This window comes from Ailuropoda melanoleuca, chromosome 13, assembly GCF_002007445.2.
Source record: "Ailuropoda melanoleuca isolate Jingjing chromosome 13, ASM200744v2, whole genome shotgun sequence".
Classification (NCBI taxonomy): Eukaryota; Metazoa; Chordata; class Mammalia; order Carnivora; family Ursidae; genus Ailuropoda; species Ailuropoda melanoleuca.
Window position 1 is genome coordinate 15,512,970 of NC_048230.1, and position 25,281 is coordinate 15,538,250.

The window sequence follows — 25,281 nt, forward strand, 5'->3', positions numbered from 1 at the left end:
GACACATTATAATAATTCTCTTGGGACAGATTCAGCATCTTTCTATGGTTTTTCTGTTTCTGTTTTTGTTTTCAAAGATGTTTCCCTTGTCTCTGAAGTTTCTTTAGCCGACAGAATTAGAAACCACTGTCTTGGGGCACCTGGGTGGCTCAATTTGTTGGGCATCTGACTCTTGGTTTTGGCTTGGGTCCTGATCTCATGGCTCATAGGATTGAGCCCCTCGTTGGTGGGAGTTTGCTTGGATATTCTCTCCCTCTGCCCCTTCCCCTGCTCACACACACTCTCTCTTATATAAATAAATAAATCTTAAAATAAAGAAATCACTATCTTATCCTTTTTTTAAAAAAAGATTTTATTTATTTATTTGAGAGACAAAGAGAGCATGGGGGGAGGGGAAGAAGGAGAGGGAGAAGCAGACTCCCCACTGAGCAGGGAGCCTGACTCAGGTCTCAATCCTAGGACCCTGGGATCATGAGATCCTAGGACCCTGGGGATTGTATGACAGGAGCTGAAAGCAGACACTTAACTGGCTGAGCCACCCAGACATCCCCTCACTGTCTTATCCTTTTAAGAAAGTACCTGGTGTGATGGTGTCATGAGCTTGATGATGTTGGGTTTATCGTCGATCCTTAAACATTAGTGTAATTTGAGAATTCCCTTTATTTATTTTTTATTTTTAAAAGATTTGATTTTTAAGTAATCTCTACACCCAATGTGGGGCTCAAACTCACAACCCCGAGATCAAGAGTTGCATGCTCTACCGACTGAGCCAGCTAGGCACCCCAAGAATTCCTTTTACAAAGAGATGGGAAACCCAAACAAATGGAAATATCAGTTATGTTAGGATGCCAAGAACATGGGTGGTACCATTCTTTCTGTTGGTCATTGGTAATGCAGCTTTCCTAGGCCTTAGCATCTAATGAAGACCTTGAGACTGATTAAAATCCTAGGACAACAGTCTGAGGCACAGCAGTGCCATCTCTCCATCTCCAGTGGGTTCCCTGGTACTCTTGGCAATTTTTAGAATAGTTAACCTTGGTGGCCTTGAGTTTCTTTCCCCTGACCTTGGTTGTCCCCGATTGTGCTCTCTAGGCTGCCACCTTGTGGAGTTTTTGGGAATTGCATCATCAACTGAGAGCCCTGCGGATTCATCTAATCTGTCTGATGCTTTCCCTGAGAATCAGGGGTAGAGGGTAGAAAAGAATTCTCCTCATTCGAGTGACACTCATTACAAAGTGACCTTGCTCGTTCAGTTTTCTTACAGTTACCCCTTTAGGACAATATTGGCAGAGGGACATTTGAATGGCCCAGCCATCACACCTGAAGAGCCCTCTGCCCCTTCCCCTGAGACCCAGGGTGGGTCTCTAGTAGCCCCTCTCCAGTCCACCAGAGTTTCCTTTTTTCTTTTTTTAATTACAAAAGTAATAGATGGTTCCTTAGTGTTTTTAGTCCAGTGGAAGAGACAGATTTTAAAAAGTAAACAAAACCAATATTTACACATTACGGTGAGTGCTATTAAATGAAGTGGAATGGTGGGGCGGGTGGGGGTGGGCAGGGAACCTTTATTAGGTTGGTAAAGGTAGGCTTGCCTGAGCAATAGAACTTTCAAATCAAAACCTGAAGGGTGAGAAGGATCCAGTCATTAAAAGAGCGAGGAAGAGCATATGGAAAGGTGCTGAGGTGGGAAAGAGTTTGTTAAGTTGAAAATAACTGAGTGTGGCTAGATTGCAGTGAGCTAGAGAGGAGTGGTCAGAATGGGGCTGGAAAGGGCAGCAGGTGGGGATACCACAGGGTCCTGTGGTGCTTGGTAAGGATTCTGATTTTATTCTGAGTCCAGTGAGAAGATGAGAAAGGATTCTTTTTCTTTTTTTAAAGATTGTACTTATTTATTAGAAAGGGAGAGAGGGAGAGAGAGCACGAGTAGGGGGAGGGGCAGAGGGAGAGGAGAAGTAGACTCCCCACTGAGCAGGCCCCCCCCTACAATGAAGTGGGGCTCGATCCCAGCACCCTGGGATCACAACCTGAGCCAAAGGCAGATACTTAACTTACTGTGCCACCCAGGCGCCCCGAGAAAGGATTCTTTTTTTTTTTTTTTAAGATTTTATTTATTTATTGGACAGAGAGATACAGCCAGTGAGAGAGGGAACACAAGCAGGGGGAGTAGGAGAGGAAGAAGCAGGCTCCCAGCGGAGAAGCCTGATGTGGGGCTTGATCCCAGAACACTGGGATCAGGCCCTGAGCCGAAGGCAGACGCTTAACTTACTGTGCCACCCAGGCGCCCCCCAAGAAAGGATTCTTTTTTTTTTTTTTAAAGATTTTATTTATTTATGTGACAGAGAGACAGCCAGCAAGAGAGGGAACACAGCGGGGAGTGGGAGAGGAAGAAACAGGCTTCCAGTGGAGAAGCCCGATGTGGGACTCGATCCCGGAACGCCGGGATCATGCCCTGAGCCGAAGGCAGATGCTTAACGACTGTGCCACCCAGGCGCCCCCCCAAGAAAGGATTCTTAATCAGGGAAGTGATGAGGTCCATTTTCTATTTTAAGTAGGTTATCATTGCTGCTGCATGCCAAATGGATCGAAGTGAACAGGGAGGGTAGTTGGGAGGCCCGTTGGGAGCCTGGTGCTGGAAGCTGAGTGAGGAGTAACAACAGTAGCCTAGACTCAGGTGGTGGCCATAGAGACGGAAGGATCTAGATCCATGCTGTCCAATATGGCAGCCACCAGCCATATGTGGCTACTGAGCACTTGAAATGCATGAGTGTAAAAATACCTACCAGATTTTGAAGAGTTGGTACAAAACAGCTCACGAAATATCTCATTAATAATTTGCTTAGCTTCCTTACATATTGACATAATAATATTTTGGACATTTCATGATACATAAAATAGAATATAAAAAAAATTTCACCTGTGTTTTACTTAAAAAATGTGGCTACTCGAGAAATTTAAATTATGTATGTGGCTTGTATCTGTAGCTCACATCATGGTTTTTTTGAACACTGCTGATAGGGACGAAAGTTACTGAATTTAAAAAATACGTTTCTAGCAAATTTACATTGGACACATTAGAAATTTCTAGCTAGGTATACGTTTTCTTTTTCTGGTCCACAGAAGGTATTTATTTGCTATAACAAAACAATACAGTTAGTGTTTGATTCCAACCACTAAGAGCAAAAGCAACTAAAAATTTGACAATGCACATAAAAAACCCCAGAACGTTTAATATGACAAATATCTATTTCTAAAATAATGGTCCTAAAATTCTTCAGTTATTGAAAACTATATAAAAACAGAAGGGTGGTTAACAGTGACAGATCTAACTCTGAGCGACTTTGCTGACAATGCATAAATTCCCCCCTTGTTTATAATCTGTTCAAGCTGTCTTTATACCAACAGAGTGGGCAGAGCGTTTAGGGTCAATATCAGTTACACAACATTAGCATGAATTGGGACAGCTACAGAGAGGGCATTGTTTTCCTTCGAGCTGGCCAAGCGACCACAGAAACAGCTGATCATTTCTCTGAATTGGGGATTTTATCCCCAAAAATGCCACATACCTTTCAGACATATTTTTAGAATATATTTAATCATTTCTTTATGTAATATTTACAGATGTCTTGAACTTAAAAGGATATCGGCTTGCGGAATTTTATTGCCTTTACAAAAATAACCTTAAGTGGGGGCTGCTTACCCCCCTTACTGACAGCATATTGCGGGAGGCCCTTTTGGGCATAACGGGAAGAGCAGTGGCCTTTAAAGACTGAAGAGTTTGGCTCGATGTCAGCATCCATAATGTGTGACCTTGACCATGGTTCTGTCTCTCTGAACCTCACATATTTACTCTTCCAATGGAGATGGTGCTTGCTGCCACTTCCCTCATCTTTGATCACACCCACCAGATAGGGAGGAAACCGAGTTTCAGGAAGGGTAAGGATTTACCGAAGTTTACGTTGCTAGAAAGCAGTGAAGCCAGGACACCTACCCCGGTCTTTCTGGCACCACAGTCAGCTGAAAAAAAAATGTTCCCCTTTACTATGCCCCTTGCCAATTCCCCTGCCTACCTCTGAAACTCTCAGGAAGGTCGAATCGACTTGGTGAACGGGCTTTGGAGAAATGCCGTATGATGGGCAAATGTAAGAGATGATCAACGAAAGAGCTGTAAGCAGTAGGAACATCTCCGAAGGTACAGACACAAGCTACCGTGTGACGTAGCCGTGTCTGAGTCAGTGAAGCGAGTGTCAGTGCTGCTTTCTCAAATTCACGCTCTGAAAGTCACATCACAGAGCGGTAATTGCTTTGCTCCGGATGAAAATTGACAGGGATTCAGAGGAAAATAGTTCAGTGGTCATACTAAAAACTCAGAGTCAGATGCACTTAGCATCATACCGTAAGTGTAGTTAGTCACAGCGTAAACAAGCCTGGGGCCGGACGTGGCTTCCTGCAAGTAGGCTGGCGCACTGGGGGCGGGAGCATTCATTCTGCAAGAGGCTGAGACGGGAACCGAGGCAGGATGCAGGAGCTATTTGTGCTCGTTCTCTCCCTTACCTTACTGACTTGCTTCGCAGGTGAGCATTCACTCTGAAAACGGCCTATTTCTCTGTTGACATGATAAACTGGAATGTCTATATTATATTTAAAAACATTTTTTCATGTCAAAGAATATGCAATATATGATAATTCAATGCTCGCCCCACCAAGAGCAGGCTCGCAGAATTGCTATCATTAGAGATAAATTATTTTTTTAATCTTTAAATGTATTTGAATATTAATTCTCAGAAATGCTGATAAATCTTTAACTATACCATCTTTTATTTTATTTTTTTAAAAGATTTTATTTATTTATTTATTTATTTGAGAGAGAGAGACGAAGAGAGCCAGAGAGAAAGCACGAGCAGGGGTCGGGGGTAGAAGGCGAAGCAGGGAGTCTCAGCAGGGAGCCCGATGTAGGACTCGATCCCAGGACCCTGACATCATGACCTGAGCTGAAGGCAGAAGCTTGACCGACTGAGCCACCCAGGCATCCCAACTATACCAACATTTAGAGTTCATATGAGGTCATCAAGACTTGATAGACTTTTACATGATGATATCATTTGGCATTTATTGTGATTATTAAAACAATATGATTTTATTATCATAATATTTTCTTCGAGGGATCAAGTGTGATCATGAAGTCTAATACAATCTTGTTCTCACGGAGAATCTTCCAATAACAACTTTTAGTTGATTTAGTGTTTTGGGGATTTAAAGAAAAAAAAACCATCAAACAAACCTAAGGGACAAGAAGCACATTGACCGGAGGACTGAGGAAATATGTTTCAAAAAACTTATCCGGGGGCACCTGGCTGGCCTAGTTGGTGGAGCGTGCAACTCTGGGTCTTGGAGTCATGAGTTTGAGCCCCACGTTGGGTATAGAGATGATTTAAAAAAGAAAGAAAAAGAAAAACCCCATATTCATTCAACTAGCTCCCACTTTTAAAGAAATGTACCATTGCTATAGGTAAGTCTGTTCAAGGTGTGCAGCCTTTGCTCCGGGTTTCCCATGTTAGAAACAATTCAGAGCCCTTGCCGGAGCCCTCTGGAATGCCACGTCCTTTGGGACAGGTCCCTGTGAAAGAACTTCTGTGTGTGGCCGAAATTGAACTTGCAAATCCTTGGTCTCGGACCGCGAGCCAGAGCATGCGCTGATGGCCGAGACCCCCTCAGGCCCCTTCCTGACTTTTGCAGGGTCCTCCCCGATTCTGACGGAAAAGCAGGCCAAGCAGCTCCTCAGGTCCCGGCGCCAGGACAGGCCCAGCAAAGCCGGCTTCCCTGACGAGCCCATGCGGGTGAGTGCCGGCCTCCGGCGCCCTGAAGGGCAGGTGCCCTCCTTTCCAGGCTCGGGCATTCTGAAACCAGGCGGGGGGGTTGGGGCCAGCGCCGCTAGCCTGCTCTGTGCACGGTATTTACATGCGTACAGTGGGGCTGACGGGCAGGCTCCCAGGATCTGCCGCGGGTCGCGGGCTGCCACCCTGATCGGGGTGCTAGGGAGCTGTGTCTGGTCGCCGGTGCCAGCTGCATCCTCCCCACTTCGCCCCAGGCGTCGAGCACGCGGGACCGGTGTCCTCAGCCCACTGAGCTCGGTGGTGCCGGGCAGACTCCCTGCCCTGCTGCCTGCGGGCTTCTCCCCCCCCGCCCCCCCGCGACGCCTTGCGCCTCTGATTTTGGTCTGCAGCCCCTGGGTTTGTGGTGCCCACCTGCTTTGTCTTTCTGAACCAGGACACCGTGCCTGCCATCATTTTGTGAACTTGGTGGGAGCTCTCAGACCCTGCTGGCCCCGGCCTGGCTTGTCTCCCTATCCTGTGGCAGGAGCACCTGCATTCCTGGGATTTTTACCAGGATTCGTTCATTTAAAAGTCTCTTGTTCAGATGCAGTATTAGAAAAAAAAAAGATGCAGTGTTGCACAGTGCGGGGGAGCGCTGGCCCAGGGTCAGGCTGCGTGGGGGGGTGCTCCCCATCTCCCCCCCGCGTAGTCTTGGGCGCCTCTCCTCATGTTCCTATATCTCTGTACTCTCATCCATAAAGTGGGGGTAACAACACATATTACTTACATTCCTATAATATTATTATTCTAAATAATAGCATAAAATAACTACTTTGTAAGGATAAAATAAAGGAATTCCTACTAAGACACTTAAAATAATGCTCAGCAAACAGTAGCTACTCCTTTGAGTATTAAGTACCAGTGACCAGGCAAGGTGCCGACTGTAGGCAGTAGTTGCCCGGAATTCTGCTCAGAGTTGGTAGCAGACAGAGAAGTCGGTGAATGGCTGTTATACAGAGTGGCTTAGAAATGAATCAGGGACTTCAGGCTGTCAAGAGTGGACGGTCTTTCTTTCTTTACTTTTTTCCTTCCTTCCTTCCTTCCCTCCATCCTTCTTTCCTTCCTTTCTTCCTTTCTTCCTTCCCTTCTTTCTTGAAGTCAGGTGTGGCTTGGGCTATCTAGGTGCAGGGTAGACAGGGACTGGGAAGGGGCAGGTGCAAGATCAGGAAGGATTGGAGTACCTTGGACTTTACCTTGCGTTCAGTGGAACACAATGGGAGTTTTCAAATGGGGGAGTGCAGACCGGAGCTTTAGACAGACAGTTTGAGAAGTGGTTAGAAGAGAAGAGGCCCAGGATTGAAGTCTGGGGACGCCAACGCTCAGAGGTGAGCAGAAGAGGAGGAACTCAAAGGGGCTGAGAAGGAATGTGGGGTGATGCTGGGGAAACTGAGAGACTGTGGGGAGCAGGATGCCTGGCAGGGTCCCTGGGGGTGCCAACTGGCTCCTTATGCTTTTGGCATGATGTCTGGAGGGGCCCTAGGGGGCTGGGGGAATCGAAGAAGCTGTTCCCCTCCAGGGCCTAGGAGCCAGGCTCTAAGCTGCGGTGGAGTCGGCCACCGGGCACCGTCTCTGCCGGCATCTGCCCCTGGCTCCTCTGAGCTCTGGCTGGCAAACGGCAGCCTTCACAGGGGCTGAAGGCACCTTAGGCATCGGGCAGCAGGTGAGTTTGGACTGTGGTAGCCGGTGGGGTCGAACCATTGCACATCAGCTTCCTGCCTCTGGCGCCCCTCCCGTGTCAGCCTCCATGCCATTCTAGACTTGCGTCCCCAAACACCGCTTGGCGTGGTCCTTCCCAGCCCAGAACTTCCGAGAGCCCCTTCTCTGACCATTTCCCTCCTCCTGGCCTCTGGTCACCACTGGCCTTCACCTGTGACCACCTTCGGCTTGCTTCCAACTTTGCGATTTTATGGAATGTTTGGCTTTTTGGGTTTTGTTCTTTTTTTTTTTTTTAAAGATTTTATTTATTTATGTGACAGAGAGACAGCCAGTGAGAGAGGGAACACAGCAGGGGAGTGGGAGAGGAAGAAGCAGGCTCCCAGCGGAGGAGCCCGATGTGGGACTCGATCCGGAACACTGGGATCAGGCCCTGAGCCAAAGGCAGAGGCTTAACGACCGCGCCACCCAGGCACCCCCTGGTTTTGTTCTGTTTTTGATCATCCATTATAGGCCGGTCACCAATGACTTCTCTTGACTGCCTTGAACCTACCTTATTTAGTTTCTGTGTGATTCTCTCTTGCTTCAGGACTCCCCACTGACCCCACCAACCATTTCCCATCCATCCTGTGTCCAGCCCAGCCCTGTATGTCCCTCACCGAGACACTGACCCAGTGTCCAGAACCATCTGCCACTCAGCCAAATTTGGAAAAGGGCTCATGTGACCTACAGTTGAAATGGGAAATAAAGATGCAATAAATTATTTGGTGGCCAGCCCACCTCAGTAGTTCTCATCCAGGGGTGATTTTTCTCCCCCCTCTCCGGAGACATCTGGCAGTGTCTGGAGACATTTTGATTGTCACAACCGTGGGGGTGGGTGGAGGGAGGGTTTGCTATTGGCGTCTGATGGGTTAAGGCCAGGAATGCTGCTAGACATCTTTCAAAGCACAGGGCAGCTCCCAGAACAAAGAATGATCTTGCCTGAAATGTCCACAGTGCTAAGGGTGAGAAACCCTGGCTACACAATGCTAAGCAACCTCTTTCTCTTTTATTCTGCGTGTCTCTTGCACGATCATTCACTGTTGTATTCTCTTCAACTCGCACACAGAACCGGCTGATTCAACAAGCAATTTCTGGTATCACGTTTTTCTAGGAATGTGTTTCTTAACCTTGGCTGCGTCCTGGAACCAACTGGGGAAGTTAAAAATCTGAAGCCGGGGTCCCGCTCCCTGGCGGGTGGCCTGGGGCATTGAGTGGGTGTCACAGCTTTCCAGGTGGTAACATCGTCAAAACTGAGAACCACTATGCCAGGCCTTCTGGGAGAGACCTGTCGTGGTCATACCAGCTCCCGTGGTCCAGTCGGGAGCACGAAAGCTAAGAGCACGAAACATTTAGGAAAGAGTTAAAGGTTGAACTGAGTGGTGTGGAGAGTTAATGACCCCAGTTTGGATTTAGTTCAAACAGAGAGCTTGAGAAGGTCACGTGGTGCAGGCAGATTGCTCCTTGACGACCCAGATGTGCACTTCATTGTACTGTCCATTAGCTGGGCCTTACCAAGTGCCGGGTACCGGGTTCGGAAAATGAACCAGACATTCTTCCTCTGTTCCAGGCGCTCATGTCCACGGTGTGGACACACAAAGAATCAATCTTCCACCTGGATTCCAGTTCTCTATGAGGTTGAGGGGAGAGGGTCTCTAGCTCTAACTGGAAGGAGGGAGGCGGCTAGGAAGGCTTCCCGGAGCAGGTGGACACCTGACTGAGGCTTGGATGAGGAGTTTTCAGGCCAAACAAGGGGTGGAGGCGAGGTGGGGAAGATTTGTCAGCCCAGGGTGATTTTCTTCCGCATTCTGCCTCTAACTAGGCATGGACTATGGACTTTGGACTTTGGACTTTGGGCTCAGCCTGAGTCCATTTCCTTTCTCTGGAGCTCAGTTTTCTCTGTCAAGTGCAGAGAACTTGCAGAGAATCTGGTGAAGAGGTCTGTTCCAGGTCTTGTATTTTAGGGCTCCGGATAGAACTTGGGGGGGGGCGACCCAGGTTTCCTGGTAGCCAGGCTGCAGCTGGAGGGGGGAAGCCTTGGGCAGCAGGACACGGCCCCCGGCGAGGAGCCAGACGGGTTTGCTTAGAGGCCCCTGGAGGGTTTCTCTAGAGCACCAGAGGCTCCTCCCCTCTTGGGGCCCAGCTGCCCCGGGGATCCAAAGTCCTACACTTACATTTGACCTCTTCCCCCACGTGGGGTCTCACTGTTGACTTTTCCTTCTTATGGATTCGCTGAGGGCAAAATGAATACCAGTCACCTGTCATGTGAAAGAAGCCATTTACTCATTTTAGGCGAGTGGCTGACATCACTCACGATGATCCTGGTCCTACATCACTGTTGCAGTGAGGGTTGGACACGGTGACCCCACATTTGTCCGGTCATGAGTCGGCCACAAGGTGCGACCTCTGGCCGCAGGGAGGTCAGGGCGGTGGGTGGAACTGCCACACGGGCTTGCAGCCTACAGCACGGCGACCAGGGGGTTAAGTCCCTTTGATCTGTGGGGAACACACTTCCCTGCTCTTGACCTTTTGCCAAGATCACCTGCTACCCTCCTTGTTTCTCTGTGCAAACCATCTGCTAGGGCGGAGTGGGCGCACTGTCCTGTGGGTTCAGTGCACGCATACCATGCACGTTGTGTGTGAGTGTGTGTGTGTGTATGTGAGGGTATGTGTTGTGTATGTGAGGGTGTGTGTGTGCATGTGAGGGTGTGTGTTGTGTGTGTGAGGGTGTGTGTTGTGTGTGTGAGGGTGTGTGTTGTGTAATGTGAGGGTGTGTGTTGTGTATGTAACGGGTTGTGTATGTGAGGGTGTGTGTGTGCATGTGAGGGTGTGTGTTGTGTGTGTGAGGGTGTGTGTTGTGTGTGTGAGGGTGTGTGTTGTGTATGTAACGGTGTGTGTATGTGAGGGTGTGTGTGCATGTGAGCGTGTGTGTTGTGTGTGTGAGGGTGTGTGTTGTGTCTGTAACGGTGTGTGTATGTGAGGGTGTGTGTTGTGTATGTGAGGGTGTGTGTTGTGTGTGTGAGGGTGTGTGTTGTGTGTGTGAGGGTGTGTGTATGTGAGGGGGTGTGTATGTATATGTGAGTGTGTGTGTAGGGTTTGTGTAAGACTGTGTGTGTCTGTGTACATGGTGTGTGCATGTATGTTTTGGAGAAGACCTTCCAGAATAATTTTTCAGAAGGTCTGGATTCCAATTCTCTCTCCTCCACTTTTGACCTTGACTCGAGTCCCTGGAATATATGAAAGGACAGGCGATGGCAACGGAAAGTCCTGTGGGGCCAGGTTGGAAGGCCACGGCTGTCACAGCAGAGGTGACTTTCGTTCTGTGCTCAGTGGGAGCCACCAGGGGTTTTGGCGGGGGAGTGAGGAGACTGGGGCCAGTCGACAGGAGCCGTGCGGAGGCCTGGGACACGGCCCTTCAAAGCTGCCCTTCAGCTACACTACACATGGGTAATGGGAGATGACATTTTTGGACACGTTATCGCTCCTCTTTGCCATGGGACCCAAGAGAAAGACAGGCGGACGGGGACAAACGAACAGAGGGAGTGATCTCTGGGGAATGCGTGCACCCTTGGGAGCTGAGCCTTGAGACTTGCACTCACCCCGAGTTGAAATCACGGAGAGATGCCTGGCTGGGTTATTTTACCTCGCTTCTCCTCTCTGAGGGGCTGTGCAAAAGAAAACCGGTTCAGAGGGAGGAGAGGCCAGTGATGGGGGTGAACGAATGGAGGTTTGGGGAAGTATTAAGAATTCCAAATGCAAGTGGGTCTGAAGATTTGCAGCAGTCCCTCTGCATGAGTATTTACTAAGCGATGATCTTGATGTGCGGCTTGAGTATTGGTGGATGTTGGCTTCGGCAGACTTACCGGCTTTTTGGAGACAGGTTCAGACCGGCTGTGCCTGTACATCCAAGGGGCTGGATTGTTCTGACCGCGTGAATTCTGCTGATTCACTGCAAGGACTGTTCTTTTCTGTTCATGTGGCGGGAAGGACACAGGTTCTTGGACAGGTGTGGCCCTGCGTTGCGGGGAGGGCTGGTTTCCGCCCCAGAGGAGTGTAAGCAAGCATCCTGCTGGTATCCTTGACAGAGAAGGTAGAATGCCGGGGGTGGGTGGGGACAGAGACTAAGAGGAGACATGGCTCCGGGGAGGAAAACAGGAGGCATGTTGACCATAGGGAGACAGCTGGGCAGGAAGGGGTGGGGGAATGGGAAGAGGGGTAGAAGAGAGAGAGAAGCAGGTGAGTTGGGGCCTCAGAAAAAAATTCCTCCCTGAGAAATAGCAAATAGTGGACACTTTTATCGACATTAGCGCCTGGTGTGAAATTTCTGCTGGTTTGTGCTCTGGGCTGGCGTTAGCCTTTGCAGCCCCCAGACGTTAGGAGAAGTCTGCAAATGCAGCAACATTGTGTTAGTGGTTCTTTGTGGGGAATGGCAGGTAGTGGGCAGTGTGCTGTGTGGTTGACAAAAGAGGACAGTCATCTCTCAAATCTGGAAGCCACAGTAGTGACGAAACAGGCCACGAGACTGACTCAGGAGAAACGTGGCCCCCAAATCTTTAGGGATTTGGGGGAGTGCATTCTGGACCTCATAGGAATGTAACGGGCACTCCCAGAAGGCTGGGGTTCACTGGTGGAAGGGGGGACAGCCTGTCTGGATTAGGTGTCAGCCGAATCACTTTGGGGTCAACATTAGGACCCCAAGGACAGTTCACAAAGACATTGTGTTAGAGGAGCTGTGGTATCACAAAGCCTCAAGATCCTCAGGGAGGAGAAAAAAATCTGCCTGGGGAGAAACTGATGCGCGGAAAGAAGGACCAGGTTTATGTTTAGAGGGAAGAAAGTGGAAAAAATATTCTTGAGATTTCCCTGAATATTTCCTTAGCTGTGATTGTACATATGTTGATTTTCAGGGTTTGGGTCTAAACTCTTGCTACTCAAAAGGTGGCCCCCAGCCCTGGCTGGTGGGCTTCTTGGAGCCTCAGGCTCCTCCTTGCACCTCCGCCAGGGCCCAGAGGCCCCGGGCATGCTTCGGTCTGAGAAAACTAAGTTCAGTCCTTCAGAGCTGACTGCGAGGGGGGCTCTTAGCCTCTGTTCCCGGCGTCCCAGGGCTCGGAGCCAGCCCGTGTTTGTTTTGAACGACACAACTGATCTCTCCGCTGTCCTTCTGGGCACTCTGCTCATTTGGATTCCAGTCTTCCGGGACACCTCGCCCCCCACTTCTCTTCCTGCTTGGCAGTTTCTGCTGCTCCGTCTGCTTTGCAGGATCTTTAGTCCTTGAAATGTCAGAGAGTCCCAGGGCCTGCTTTCCCACCTTGTCCAGTCCTGTGAGTGTAAAGATCATGTCTGTGGTAACAGCTGCACACTCCGTGTCCCGGGAGCTCTGGACTCTTTTACAGGACTGTCCGCTCACCTGGCACCATTTCCCAGACAGTTCAGACTCAACAGCCCCAAGCTGGGTCTGACACCAGCTCCTGCTCTCACCTTCCACATTGGGATAAAGGGTGCCATCTCCTCCCAGGTTCGTGTGCCCCAGATCCAGACGCTGACCACTGCTCGCCCTCCACTGCCACCATCGGAGGCTCTAGGGGAGACCGCCTCCATTACCCGCCTCCCTGCCTCCTCTCCGGAGCCTTCTGTGTCTGTTCTCAATACGGCCTCCAGAGTCAGATGTTAAAAATGGAAAACAGATTTTGTCCCTCCCTGGCTCAAAACCTTCCAGTGACTCCCTGCCTTATGCCCAATAGAATCCATAGTCCTACAGAGGCCTACTGGGCCCTAGAGGCCTGTCAGCAACCCCCCCCCCCACCTCGGCCTCCCCTTCGTACTCTGGCCTCCTCACTGTGCTCTGAACACATCAGGCTTACCTATCCCTTCACCACTGAAGCAAGGCTGTATGGTTAGTGGGGTTGGGTTTGCTCTGCAGCTTGCTTTTTTTTTTTTTTTTTTTTCATTCAACCATATGTCTTGTTCTGGCTCATTTTTTTTTTAAAGATTTTATTTATTTATTTGACAGAGACAGGCAGCCAGCGAGAGAGGGAACACAAGCAGGGGGAGTGGGAGAGGAAGAAGCAGGCTCATAGCAGAGGAGCCTGACGTGGGGCTCGATCCCATAACGCCGGGATCACGCCCTGAGCCAAAGGCAGATGCTTAACGACTGTGCTACCCAGGCGCCCCTGCTCTGGCTCATTTTTAATTGAAGCATAGTCTATATGTATCATGCTGGGTCCTGAATGTTTGTATCCCCCACCCCCAATTCATATGTCGACCTCCTAACCCCCAGTGTGATTAGCTTCCAGAGAGCCCCCCAGCCCTCTCTGCCAAGTGAAGCGACAGCCAGAAGTCCGTGACCAGAGAGGGGGCTCTCACCTGGCCACGCTGGGCCCCTAACCGCGGACTTCCAGCCTCCAAATGGTGAGAAAAAAATTGCTGTTTTTTATAAGCGACCCAGTCTGCCGTGTTTTGTTAGAGCAGCCCAAATGGGCTACGACATATTTCAACTTAACTTACTTAGCCCTTCCCAGAACAATGGACATTTTTAGTTATTTCCAGGGTGTGGTGAAGACCTCTGTACGCGCATGTTTGGCTGAGTTCAATGGTAACAAACGGAATTGCTGAGACAGAGGGTTTATGCACTTTTAACTGAACTAAATCCGGCCAAATTGCCTGATCAACTGTACCCACCCCACCTCGAGCAGCATAAGAATCCCCGGGTCCCTGCACTCTTGCCAGGACTTCCAAAATGGAAAGAAATAAAGTTTTAAAAGATAACCTCACCTATGTACTCTTCTCTCCATACGTATGTATTGAGACATGTTGCTAAACGATAGTGACACTATTCTCTCGGTGATGAGATTTGGGGCAAATTTTTTACTTTCCTCTTTATACCCTTTTTGGTATTCCTCAGTGCATTCATTTCCTCTGGCTGCCATAGCAAGTGCCCCACGTGGGGTGAGTTCTGACAGCAGACATTGATTCCTCCTCTCATTGGTTCTCTAGTCCAGATCTAGAGACCAGAAGTTCAAAATAAAATGGTGGCAGGCTTGGTTCCTTCTCGGGGGCTCTGAGGGAGAACCTGTTCTGGTTTTCTCTCCCAGCTTCTGATGGTTGCTCTAGTCTTTGGTGTGTTTTGGCGGGTCTCTGTGTCCATCATCACATGGCCTCATGTGCTCTGTATCCCTGCTCCCAAATTGCTCTCATTTCATGAGGACACCGGTCGCTGGATTGAGGACCCACCTTAATCCAGTATGACCTCATTTTAGCTTAGTTAAGACCATATATCCTAAGAAATAGCTTAGTTAAGACCTTATTTGCAAAGAAATTCACACGTGCGGGTTCCGGGTGAACATAAATTTTGGGAGGAATCCATTCAATCCAGTACACTCAGTTTTCTAGTTTTAAGACATGTATGTATACATCTTCCAAAAACAACACAGGAGAGTGGTAAGAGGCGGCCGCAGGTGGCTGGGTCTGAGGCCCAGATTGCAGGGGTCTGTATTCATACCTTGGTGCCATTCATTGGCATTAGAAACCAATGAGGAGAAGCAGGTGCCTGCAATAATTCTGTTTGAATTCGAAGCTCTCCGATAGCACTTGCCTTCTTCTGCTCTTGTCCACCTGGTTAACTCTTATTCATAGAGATTCACTGTAAATGATGTCTTTTTCGGGAGGCCTCCCAGATGCCCCTAGCCTCCCCACCACGGATTAGAGCATTGCTCTGGCATAACACAAGATAGCTCTTCCTTCCTTCCTTCCTTCCTTCCTTCCTTCCTTCCTTCCTTCCTTCCTTCCTTCCTCCCTCCCTCCCTCCCTCCCTCTCTCTCCCTCCTTTCCTCTCTCTCTCCATTTCTTTCTTTCTTTCTTTCTTTCTTTCTTTCTTTCTTTCTTTCTTTCTTTCTAGATTTTTATTTATTTATTTGGCAGAGAGAGAGAGAGAGAGTGCACAAGCAGGGACAGGTGCAGAGGGTGAAGGAGAAGCAGACTCCCTGCTGAGCAGAGAACCTGATGGGGGGCTCGATTCCTGGACCTTGGGATCACAACTCAAGCCAAAGGCAGACGCTTAACCAACTGAGCCACCCAGGCACCCCAAGATAGCTATTTCTGACTTTTTAAAAAAATGTGTCTCTCCTACCAGACTGTTCTAAACTGCTGGAACAGATGGACTTTTTGTTGGACTTCTGAATTCCCAGCATCAAGCACAGTATTTGACATTTACTAGACACTCATTATGTGTATTTCCATTACTTTTTTTTTTTCCCCTGCTTCTCTGCAGGGGAGAAATTTTGTAGGACATAATTCTACCCTATAACCGGGAGGTTATTTCAAAGAAATCTTTTCTATGGCCTCACTTAAATTCATTAAATTTCTCCTAATCATCCCAGAATTTAGGGAAGAATTTATCTGCCAATGGCTGGGGTGAGCCATGGAAATTGAAAGATGACATCGCAGCTAAAATTATGTCTTTTGTGAATGTGTTCGTAAGTGCTCATGTGCCCTGGGAATATGCTTTCCATTTTGGTCTGTGTTCCTTTAAGGAATGTTCTTGTTGGGCAAATATAAATCATATTAGCTTTATTGTAAGTAGTCTTCCTAAAATATGCTTTCATGTTTAGCCCCTTGACAAATATATGTAGTAACTCTATTACCCTTTTGTTCCCCATGATCTCAAAGGCCAGTTTGGAGTGACCGTGTTGTAAATTGCACACATCACTGATCTACCTTCGTTCAGGGCTAAGCCTTCCGGGGTCCCCGTGTAGTTAAGTTCCCAGTCACCTTCCTGCCTAGAGGATTACCTTGCTTGCACTAATGAGCAAAAGAATTAATTCACATGTTGATGGACTTTTAATTTCATGCAAATGTCAGAGGAATGATTTTGCCTTCTTGGAAAAAGTTCCTGCCTTGGTAGATTAACTGTCCACTCTATGATTCTCAGCTTAGATCAGGGTCCAGCGGGTATTTAATTTCATTATCACACCAATGCCATCACAAAGGACCACTTCCAACTTCCTCTCTAATTACTGAGAGATTATTTACTTAAATCATTACAGCTGGGATGGGACATGGAATGGAGATATTGGTTTTTGTTTTGTTTTAATTTTTTCCCCCTTAAAAGAAAGGAAACTAAAAAAAAAAATTAAAATTTATTTTCCATCTATCCCTTCTTTCTCGATCCAGGAACATTTGAGTTTATCATTAATGCCGGGTCATTTCTAACTCAGCCAATGCAATTGTTGAATTTGTGGTTTTCAACAGATTTGCAGTTGGGCTTTTCATCTTTGACTAATGATTGCTTCTAGGCCTTTGTGGCATATCCATTTTCCTAACATTTTAAATAAATAGGGAAATGTCATGGAAACCAGTGCTCGTTTCTTTTTCTCTCTATGTGTGTGTCTGTTTTGGTTGTTTTTCTTCAATGCTGATTTCAGCTGCTGTTTAGGAGCATGAAATATATGTTACTCTTTGATGCTTTCGTGTACGTCTAGCCTGGGCCATTATAATGAGCAGATTGACACAGAGGTCGACGAAACTTCCAAGGGGGATTTAGAAGGATTACGGAAAAGGAACAGTCATTTCATCTATTCATTCACTCGTTTGTACCTTTCTCCAGTGATTTTTATTGAAGTCCTACTCTGTGCCAGGCGCTAAGCCATATACGAGGCACACCTTGGTCACTGCCATTGAAAAGCGGGTTTGGAGGTTTGGCTGAGGGGGACAGGGATTAAATGAGTAAAGATGCAAATGAGCATGTAATTATAAGATGCATGCAAATGCGGGGCGCCTGGGTGGCTCAGTCACTTAAATGTCTGCCTTCGGCTCAGGTCATGATTTCAGGGCCCTGGGATCAGTCCCCGAGGTGGGCTCCCTGCTCAGCGGGAGTCTGCTTCTCCCTCTCCCTCCGCCTGCTGCTCATACTCTCTCTCATGTGCACGCTCTCTCTCAAATGAATAAATCAAATCTTTTTTTTTTTAAAGAGACATGCAAATGCTGTATACCAGTGGCGACATTGGTTAATCTCCCCACTGATCTCATCCGAAAAGTCTGTAAGTATTGGGAAGCTGTCAGGCTCATGGGAATAAATACAAGTTTTCCAAAATTCTAATTTCCCTTCAAAAGCTTGAGGTTTCTCGTTCAGGAGCTGGTACTGTCCGTTGTTTTCCTTGAAGTGACAGGCTCACTTCATTTATTTTTGGAAAGATGCCTGCCACACATAGCTGTGCTGTCCTTGACACCAACAATCATTCAAGGACTCCTCTTAGGGAAGACCACTGTACCTGGTCATGCAGCGGAGATGCTGCCTGCAGGCTTCCCATCAGCTCACTTTCCTCTGCTTCATGGGGTGCTCTTCAGTGAAATGGGCATTTTCGAAATGTTGTATATTTATTTATGTATTTTCACTGTGAATGTATGATGGTGAAAGATACAAGGACAGGGGCGCCTGGGTGGCTCAGTCAGTGAAGCATCTGCCTTCAGCTCAGGTCATGATCCCAGGGTCTGGGGATAGAGTCCTGCATCGGGCTCCCTGCTCAGCGGGGAGCCTCCTTCTTCCTCTCCCTCTGCCGCTCCCCTGCTTGTGCTCTCTCTCTGTGTCAAATGAATAAATAAAATCTTAAAAAAAAATAGAAGGACGGTGATAGTTGTTGTCACTGCATTGACTCTGGGTAAGGCACCAGTTTTGTCCACCAAGGCACACAGTGAAAAGGCAAATAATGTCTTCGGATGATTCTGAAATGAATTTTGACCTTGTGGAGCCCCAGGGGGAGCACAGAGCCCACTTTGAGGACTGCTGCTTTTGTCTTTCCTTCCACAAGCATTATTGGCAGCTTCCTGTGGACCAGTTCCTGGGAGAGAGGCTCCACCCACAAACTCAAGACACTACCGATCTTTCTTATCTAATAGTAACCCCAAGGAATTGAGCAGAGCTTTAAGGAGAGACTTCTTGCAAAGGCGAAGCAGGATTCAGGGTCGACCAGCAAGAGATGACAAAGGATCTGGGGCATGAAGGGGAAAGGCAGGCTCCTAGAACAGGAGAGGACAACCCCCAAGGAGCTGCGGCCCTTAGGAGAGGATGCAGCCTGCTGACCCTTTGGGACCCCTCCGGAAGCCTTCCTCTCCCCTCCCGAAACCCCTGCGGGTGCCTCTATGTCAGACCCATCTGGAAGCCCTAGGTCAAGGGAGTCTGGGCTACACTTCTAAGCCAGCTTCTCATTGCCCAGAGCCAAGCGAAGGAGGAGAGGAATGGATTTAGACTGGTAGGTGGAGACTACAGGTGTGGCACAGAATTCGAATCGTTTCATTTAATCCTGATAACCCAGTGGAATAAGTGCCTGAGCCATCCCCGTCTTGCAGGCAGACACAGGGAAGCCGGAGAGGTGAAGTTCTATTGGCAGGGTCTGGATTTGAACAGACCCCGACCCGGGCTCGCACCCGGACCTCTACGCCTCTCCACCGTGTACCGTCTGGCACACAGGCGGGCAAGAAGACGGCCATGTGGGCTTCCTTCAGGGAGCTGCTTGCCTGGAACAGTAGAATAAGGAAGGCTGTGTGCTGGAAAGTCTTTGTTCTTTATTTACAAGAACCCACACTGCTTTCTTGTCTCTCCCCCAGTTTTTCTTCTTCTGCCCAAAGACTCCCCAGACGGGCCAGGACAGTGTAGGATTCAGCCCAAAACTCACAAACGGGTCCTGCAAGCCCCTGGGGAGTCATCGTCCCACAGTGGGGTCCCGCAGGAGCCTCTCACCATCCACTCCCTCCCTGGCTGCCCCAGAGGCTCTCTGCCCGGGACAAGGAGTGCCTTTTGACAAGTCAGATGAAAACAACAACGATAAACAAAACAGATTGAAACTGTGTGGGTCCTGTGGGAAAGGGAAAAAAAAATGCAGGGAACTTGGACACTTTAGAATTCATTCGTTTGCACCATCATTAAAAATGTTTTTTTTTTCCTTTTAAACTATGTTTAATACAGGATGCAGACTTCCTAGAGGGTTTCATAGAAACTTAAAAACTTAAATTTCTAAACCGCATTCCTCTTTTAAAGCTTTACCAAAGCCATAGGAGGGAGTTGGGGGTTTAGGGTTTTTACGATGTTTATACACACCAAAATCATTTAATCTTGTACAGACATTACCGAATATGATTCCTCTCTCCCAAAGTGAGATGCCACGTCTCTGATGATTGGCTTGCTGTCTTGGGTTTATATGGATCTGTTTTATACTTTGCGATGGTTCACATCCCATAATTACCACACCCAGACTTCATTCAGGGCAATGTCAACAGTGTACCTTCAAGTTAAAAATCATTCCCATCTCCACCTACTTTCTTTTGGGGAGACAATACCTGCTGGCTATGGTGACATTATCCAGAGCCGCAGACAAACACCAAGGCAGAGTGACTTGTCACCGGCTCCCCCTTCCAGGTGGGCGGTGCTGGTGAAGGCCTGAGGGCAGCTGTGACCCCTTTTGGGCAGATTTTGGACAGGTCATTGTCAGGGTGGAGCGGAGATGCTGGGGGCAGGTGTGGTGTGGGGGGGAGCGATGGGGGCGCTAATGGAGGGGTGGAGGGGTGAGGAGGCTGTCGTAGCCTGGGTGGGGAGCTCTGAGGACTCGACCTACAGACAGGGCGATGATGGAGGGGGTGCCTCTGGGACTCTCAGGACAGGCTCCGTTGCCTGGAAAGGGAATCCTATAGTATGTGGTTCTTAGCGACTGGCTCCTTCCACGTAGCAGAATGTTTTCAAGGTTTGTCCACGTTGGAGCCCGGGTCAGTCCTTTATTCCTTTTAATGGCCAAATAATATTCCACTGTATGCATCTGCCACATTGTATCTCTCCATCCATCAGTTGATGGATATTCGGATTGTTTCCACTTTATGGCTATGACGACTGATGCTGCCCTGAACATCGGTGCACATGGTCTGTGTGGGCTCACAGTTGCGTTTCTCTTGGGCATGTACCTCGGAGCACAACCACCAGGTCACACGGGCGCTCTATGTTTAACATTTCGAGGAACGGCTAGGCTGTTTTTTGCCCCCCTCTCCCTAGTAACATTTTGTTGCTTTTATTTTATTATTTTTTTTAAACATCATACTTATTTATTTGCAGAGAGAGCCAGAGAGCTCAAGCAGGGAGAGCAGTAGAGAGAGAAGAAGAAGCAGGCTCCCCGCTGAGCAGGGAGCCCTATGTGGGGTCCAATCCCAGGACCCTGGGATCATGACTTGAGCTGAAGGCAGAAGACGCTTAACCATCCGAGCCACCCAGGCGCCCCACGTTTTGTTGGTTTTAAAGTTTCGTTTGATTAATAATAATTGAGCAACTTCAGCTTTCTTATCGTTATCCCTTGCCTTTTAAAAAGGATGATTTTTTATCAGAAATGCATGCAGCCATAAATAATACTGTATTTAGTGATTGATGTGTTGGGACGACACAGGGAGCTGGAATTCATTCGTGTTCACCGCGGTGTAATGTTCCGTGGTGTGACCCGACCACAGTCTACGTATCCATCCTCCTTTATGCACTCATACCTCCGCGGCTCTTTGGCCCTGTGCTAGTGTTTTGTTACTACAAGGGTTTGGCGGCTGTGAGCATTCTTGCACAGCGCCTGATACACGTTTCTCTGGCTCTCAAAGTGACCAGCCACATTGGCCCCGGGCTGGGACTGCATTAGAAACTCTGGGGGTGGGGCCCAGCCATCTGTGGTTTGACAAACCCTCCAGGTGATTCTGAGGCCTGATAACATTTAAGGGCTACTGCTTAGGGTATAATTGGGGAGTGGGATTTCCGGATTGCAGGCAACCGATTGTTTTTCAAAGTGGTGGTTCCACGATACCCGCCATGAACTGTGTGTGTGGGTTCCCACAGGTACACACCCTCTTGGCACTTAGGGTTGTTCATTTTGCCGGTTGACGGGGTCTGTCTGACTGCAAGTCCCTGCCCAGAGGCGGGGGCATGGCGGGCTCCCCTCTGGCCCTACCTCCCAGCCTCCCTCGGCCTGGCTGCTCCCTGTCTCGGAAGCACAGCCGTGTCACGCCCAATGGCAGCTCAGCTGTCCCTGTGGATAAAGCCTGTCTGCTATGTGGGTTTGCTTGGACAGGAATACCTGCACCATCTGCTTCGCCTGGAGCACCGCGCCGAGGAGCAGTTCCTGGAGCACTGGCTGAACCCTCACTGCAAGCCCCACTGTGACAGGAACGTGGTCCATCCCGTGTGAGGGGCTCCGGACCAGCCTTCGGTATGTTCCTCTCCCACCCAGGCCTTCTGGTTAGGGAGCTGGCGGAGGACAGCCCATGCATGGGCTCGGAGGCTTTCAAGGCCATGGCTTAGGGGAGCCAGCTAACCGGTGGGCTGAGGGCTAGGGGGTGGCAAGAGCCATGCAGGGGGGAGAGGCGGCAGCCAGGTCGAGGGGGTGCTGGGGACACATAGGGAGCCTGACCCCTACTGACGCACCAAGAGGTCCCAAAGAAGGGAGGGATGTGACCCTATTTGCTGTCCAGAAAATGTCTGCTCTGGAATACAAAGCTGGAGTAGTGTGGCTTGTGGGGATTCGGGGTTTTTACGGGTGGGGTCGGTAACTGTGGCCTTGACCAGTGACATCCATCGTAACCATCACCACTGTCACCAGGATCCGCAACTTCGTGCCTGCCTTCCCCTAGTCTTCCGACCCCGGCATCTGCACGGCCCCTCTAGCTCTGGCTTTGCTCTTTCAGGCCAGTGGAGCGGGGCTGTCGCGCTCCCAGCGCTCCCCGCACCCTGCCCGCCCCATGCCAGGCGGCTGGCTTCTTCCCTCACTGGCTCCTCCTTTCCAGATGCTATTAAATAAAGTAGCAAATCCCTTCAGAGGGTAAGCCTAGCGGATGTCGGTCCACCTCCGTCATTTTAAGGGACTAAGCAGGACAGGCTATAATTGGGTCGTTTATCATCTGTCATTAGGAGAAACCTTACATCTTCTGCTGTTGATTTCGTGCTGCTGTGAGTCAACAGAGGGACACTCTCTCCAGGGTGGACTCTAGAATTTCCAGAGTGCTCGCTCTCACACAAATTCGCCTATTTGACCCTCTTCCCACCCGGTGCCGGTGCCGGTTGAGGGCACGTTTAACCCCCCCCCCCCCGCCCCCTGCCCTGGTGGAGGAGCTAACTGGGCATGGTTAAGCCACTAAGTCCCGCCAGGCAGTGGTCAGGACGTCCGTCAGTCTTCTGCCCACACCAAAGCCCGCACCCTTCCTGCGGCCGGCAGGTGCTGCCGGGTCCTGTGTGTGTGTGTGGGGGGGTGGCGTCCCTCTGAGGGGCGTTAGCAAACCGAGAGGAGCATCTGCTGGCGGTGGGACAGTAATCCTGCTTTTGAAGGCCGGGGGTTGTACTGACATCCTCCATAAAGGGAGACACTTGGTGCCCATGTGTGGGCCTGGTGAGAGGGGTGGTTTCTGAGTTGAGGGAGCCCCATGCAGGTGGCACCCTCCAGGGGCTGCTGGGGGAGGCCTCTGCCTCTGGGTGGATGGGCCCTGCTGGTGAGCCTGGGGTGGGGACCGCTGGCTCCTGCAAAACCCAGATCCCACCGAGGCCTCCCAGCAGCAGCTCGCACTCACAGGGAAAGGGGGACGGAAAGGGGAACGTAGCTGGCGGAGGGGTGCACACCAACTTGGAATGTGGATTCAGAGAGCAATCAGATGGTGAAAACCGATCACAGAAAAAAATGCCCAACTTCTCTCTGTTTTCTCATCAGCAGAAGGAGGCTAGTAAGGGCTCCTCCCTCACATGGTCGGTTGGGAGCATTAAAAAAGTCAGTGGCTGGAGCACAGGGCTGCCTCGTGCATCTGGGGAAGTGCTGGGAGCTGACTGCTTGGCGACTCTCTCCCCTCCCACTCCTCCTCCTTCCCCTCCTCCCCTCCCCTTTTTATCAACAGGATCATCCCACAATCATTCTTTTCTTGTTCTTTTCCAGCAAGCCCTTGGAGAAGTGATGACCTGGCTACTGTCAAAACGGGATGAGGCTCCCTCTTGCATTTGTTTTTCAGCTGTGCAAATGGATGCATTCAGGCCTCCTGAGCTGCGGGCCTGGGCGAAGGCTGCCTTGGGGATCGACGGCAAATATATACATATATACTGCTTTGTTTTACTAACCTGCGTCCCTTGTGAACACCACTAGCTTAAAGTATAACCCTCTTCCCCGCATGGCCTTCCTCCAGGTTTGATGGGGCGCAGGAGGGGAAGCTCAGCTGGGGAGGGTGTGTGGGCACCTCGGGCTCAGCCTACAGGCAGGCTGGAGCCCCAGGACTCTGGGAAGTCTTGCAAGGCCTGCACTGGGGGCTGCGGGGCTGTCTGGTTGTCTATTTCCCCCTCTCCTTGTCTGCTCTAATAAACGTTGTGTTAAATCTGCTTTCTGTGGTGTCTCCTTTCTTTTCCCTCCAAGAAGAAAAGCTGAGATTTCCCTTCCCATTTATCTTTGTGACTCAATCCAGCATCAGAAAGCGTAGGGTTCTTTGACTAAAGAGATGAGTGACAAACACCCAGCAAGTTTTCACAAGGGCCATCTTTTTCAGCAAAGAGATGACTTGCCCAAGGCCTGCTCTGGAAATAGAGCCCTCACTGAATACCAGGTGCACACCCTGGTCTTTTGCCAAGGGTACATTTTTTTTTTTTTTTGGTGGAAAGTGAGTTGTCGCTTCTCTATCCCTCACGTGCCCATGACTCCCTGGATCAGAGATTGCGCTGTCGAGGACCAACAGGAGTAGAAATTGGGAGGGCAAGGGAAAGTGGCTGAATGGTCCTAGGGAGAATCGGGCATCCTCAAAAAGAGATTAGGAGCGATGCCCTTGTGCCTGGGCTACAGGGGGCGGGGTGCTGTTCCCTGTCCCAAGGGATCCTGGGCGGGCTTGTCTAGCGAGCCGTCACAGAGTGTCTCAGGGCCAAACCCTGCACTAGGATTTTTACACACTATGGTTTTCACTGAATCATCACACCTACTTTACGGGGTAGATGTGGTTATCATTCCCACTTTATAAGTGAAAAACTGAAGTTCACAGAATTTTGATAGTGTATTTGTTTTCGGTTTTGGCTGTAACAAATTACCAGAAACATCATGGCTTAAAACAACGTGAATTTATTGCCTTAAATTCGGAGGTCAGAATCTCACTCTGCAGGGCTACGTTGCTTTCTGGAGGATCTAAGGGTGAATCTGGTTCCTCACCTTCTCCAGCTTCTCCAGGCTGCCTGCATGTCTCATCCCCCTCCTCCACCATCAAAGCCAGCAGTGGCAAGTTTCATCTTTCTCACACTATCTCATTCTGTCTCTCCTGTGTCTCTTCCTTAAGGACCCTCAGGATGACATTGGGCCCTTTCAGAGAAACCAGGACAACCTCACTATTTTCAGGTCAGTTGATTAGCACCTTTAATTACATCTGGACCTTCCCTCCCCATTGTCATGTAAGGTAATGTATTTATAGGGTCCAGGGATTAGGATGGGTATATCTTGCAGGGGTGGGGGTGGGTGGGCATTATTCTGCCTCCCACAGGCAATGTGTTCACGTTCACACAGCTGACAGGTGGGGCAGCTGGGATTTGAAGCTAGGAAGGCCCTCACTGCCCTGGGCCTCCCAAACACTCTGTACCTTTGCCCTAAACCTGAAATCCTTCTGCCTTGGATTAAGTGGTTTTCTCAACTGAGCTCCCTCAGGGCTCAGGATGTGTCTTTACTGGGACACCATTGCACCCCTCACCTGGTAAGGGGACATCCATTGAGTG

General features: G+C 49.4%; 1 protein-coding gene across 3 annotated transcripts; it reads left to right on the forward strand.

Annotated features, from left to right (window-relative positions):
- The first annotated feature begins 4,441 nt into the window (after nucleotides 1-4,441).
- Nucleotides 4,442-23,848, forward strand: C13H17orf67 (chromosome 13 C17orf67 homolog). 3 transcript variants are annotated; one of them, XM_034640218.1, is made up of 5 exons: nucleotides 4,442-4,568; nucleotides 5,731-5,831; nucleotides 17,525-17,593; nucleotides 21,638-21,775; nucleotides 23,483-23,848. In XM_034640218.1, the coding sequence occupies exons 1-4, from the start codon at nucleotides 4,514-4,516 to the stop codon at nucleotides 21,752-21,754; spliced, it is 342 nt and encodes a 113-aa protein (XP_034496109.1). In that variant the 5' UTR covers nucleotides 4,442-4,513; the 3' UTR covers nucleotides 21,755-21,775; nucleotides 23,483-23,848. The 3 variants fall into 3 exon arrangements, with proteins under 3 accessions (XP_034496109.1, XP_034496110.1, XP_011218576.1); XM_034640219.1 differs by having other exon boundaries at nucleotides 23,487-23,525; XM_011220274.3 differs by lacking the exon at nucleotides 17,525-17,593.
- The last annotated feature ends 1,433 nt before the right edge of the window (nucleotides 23,849-25,281 follow it).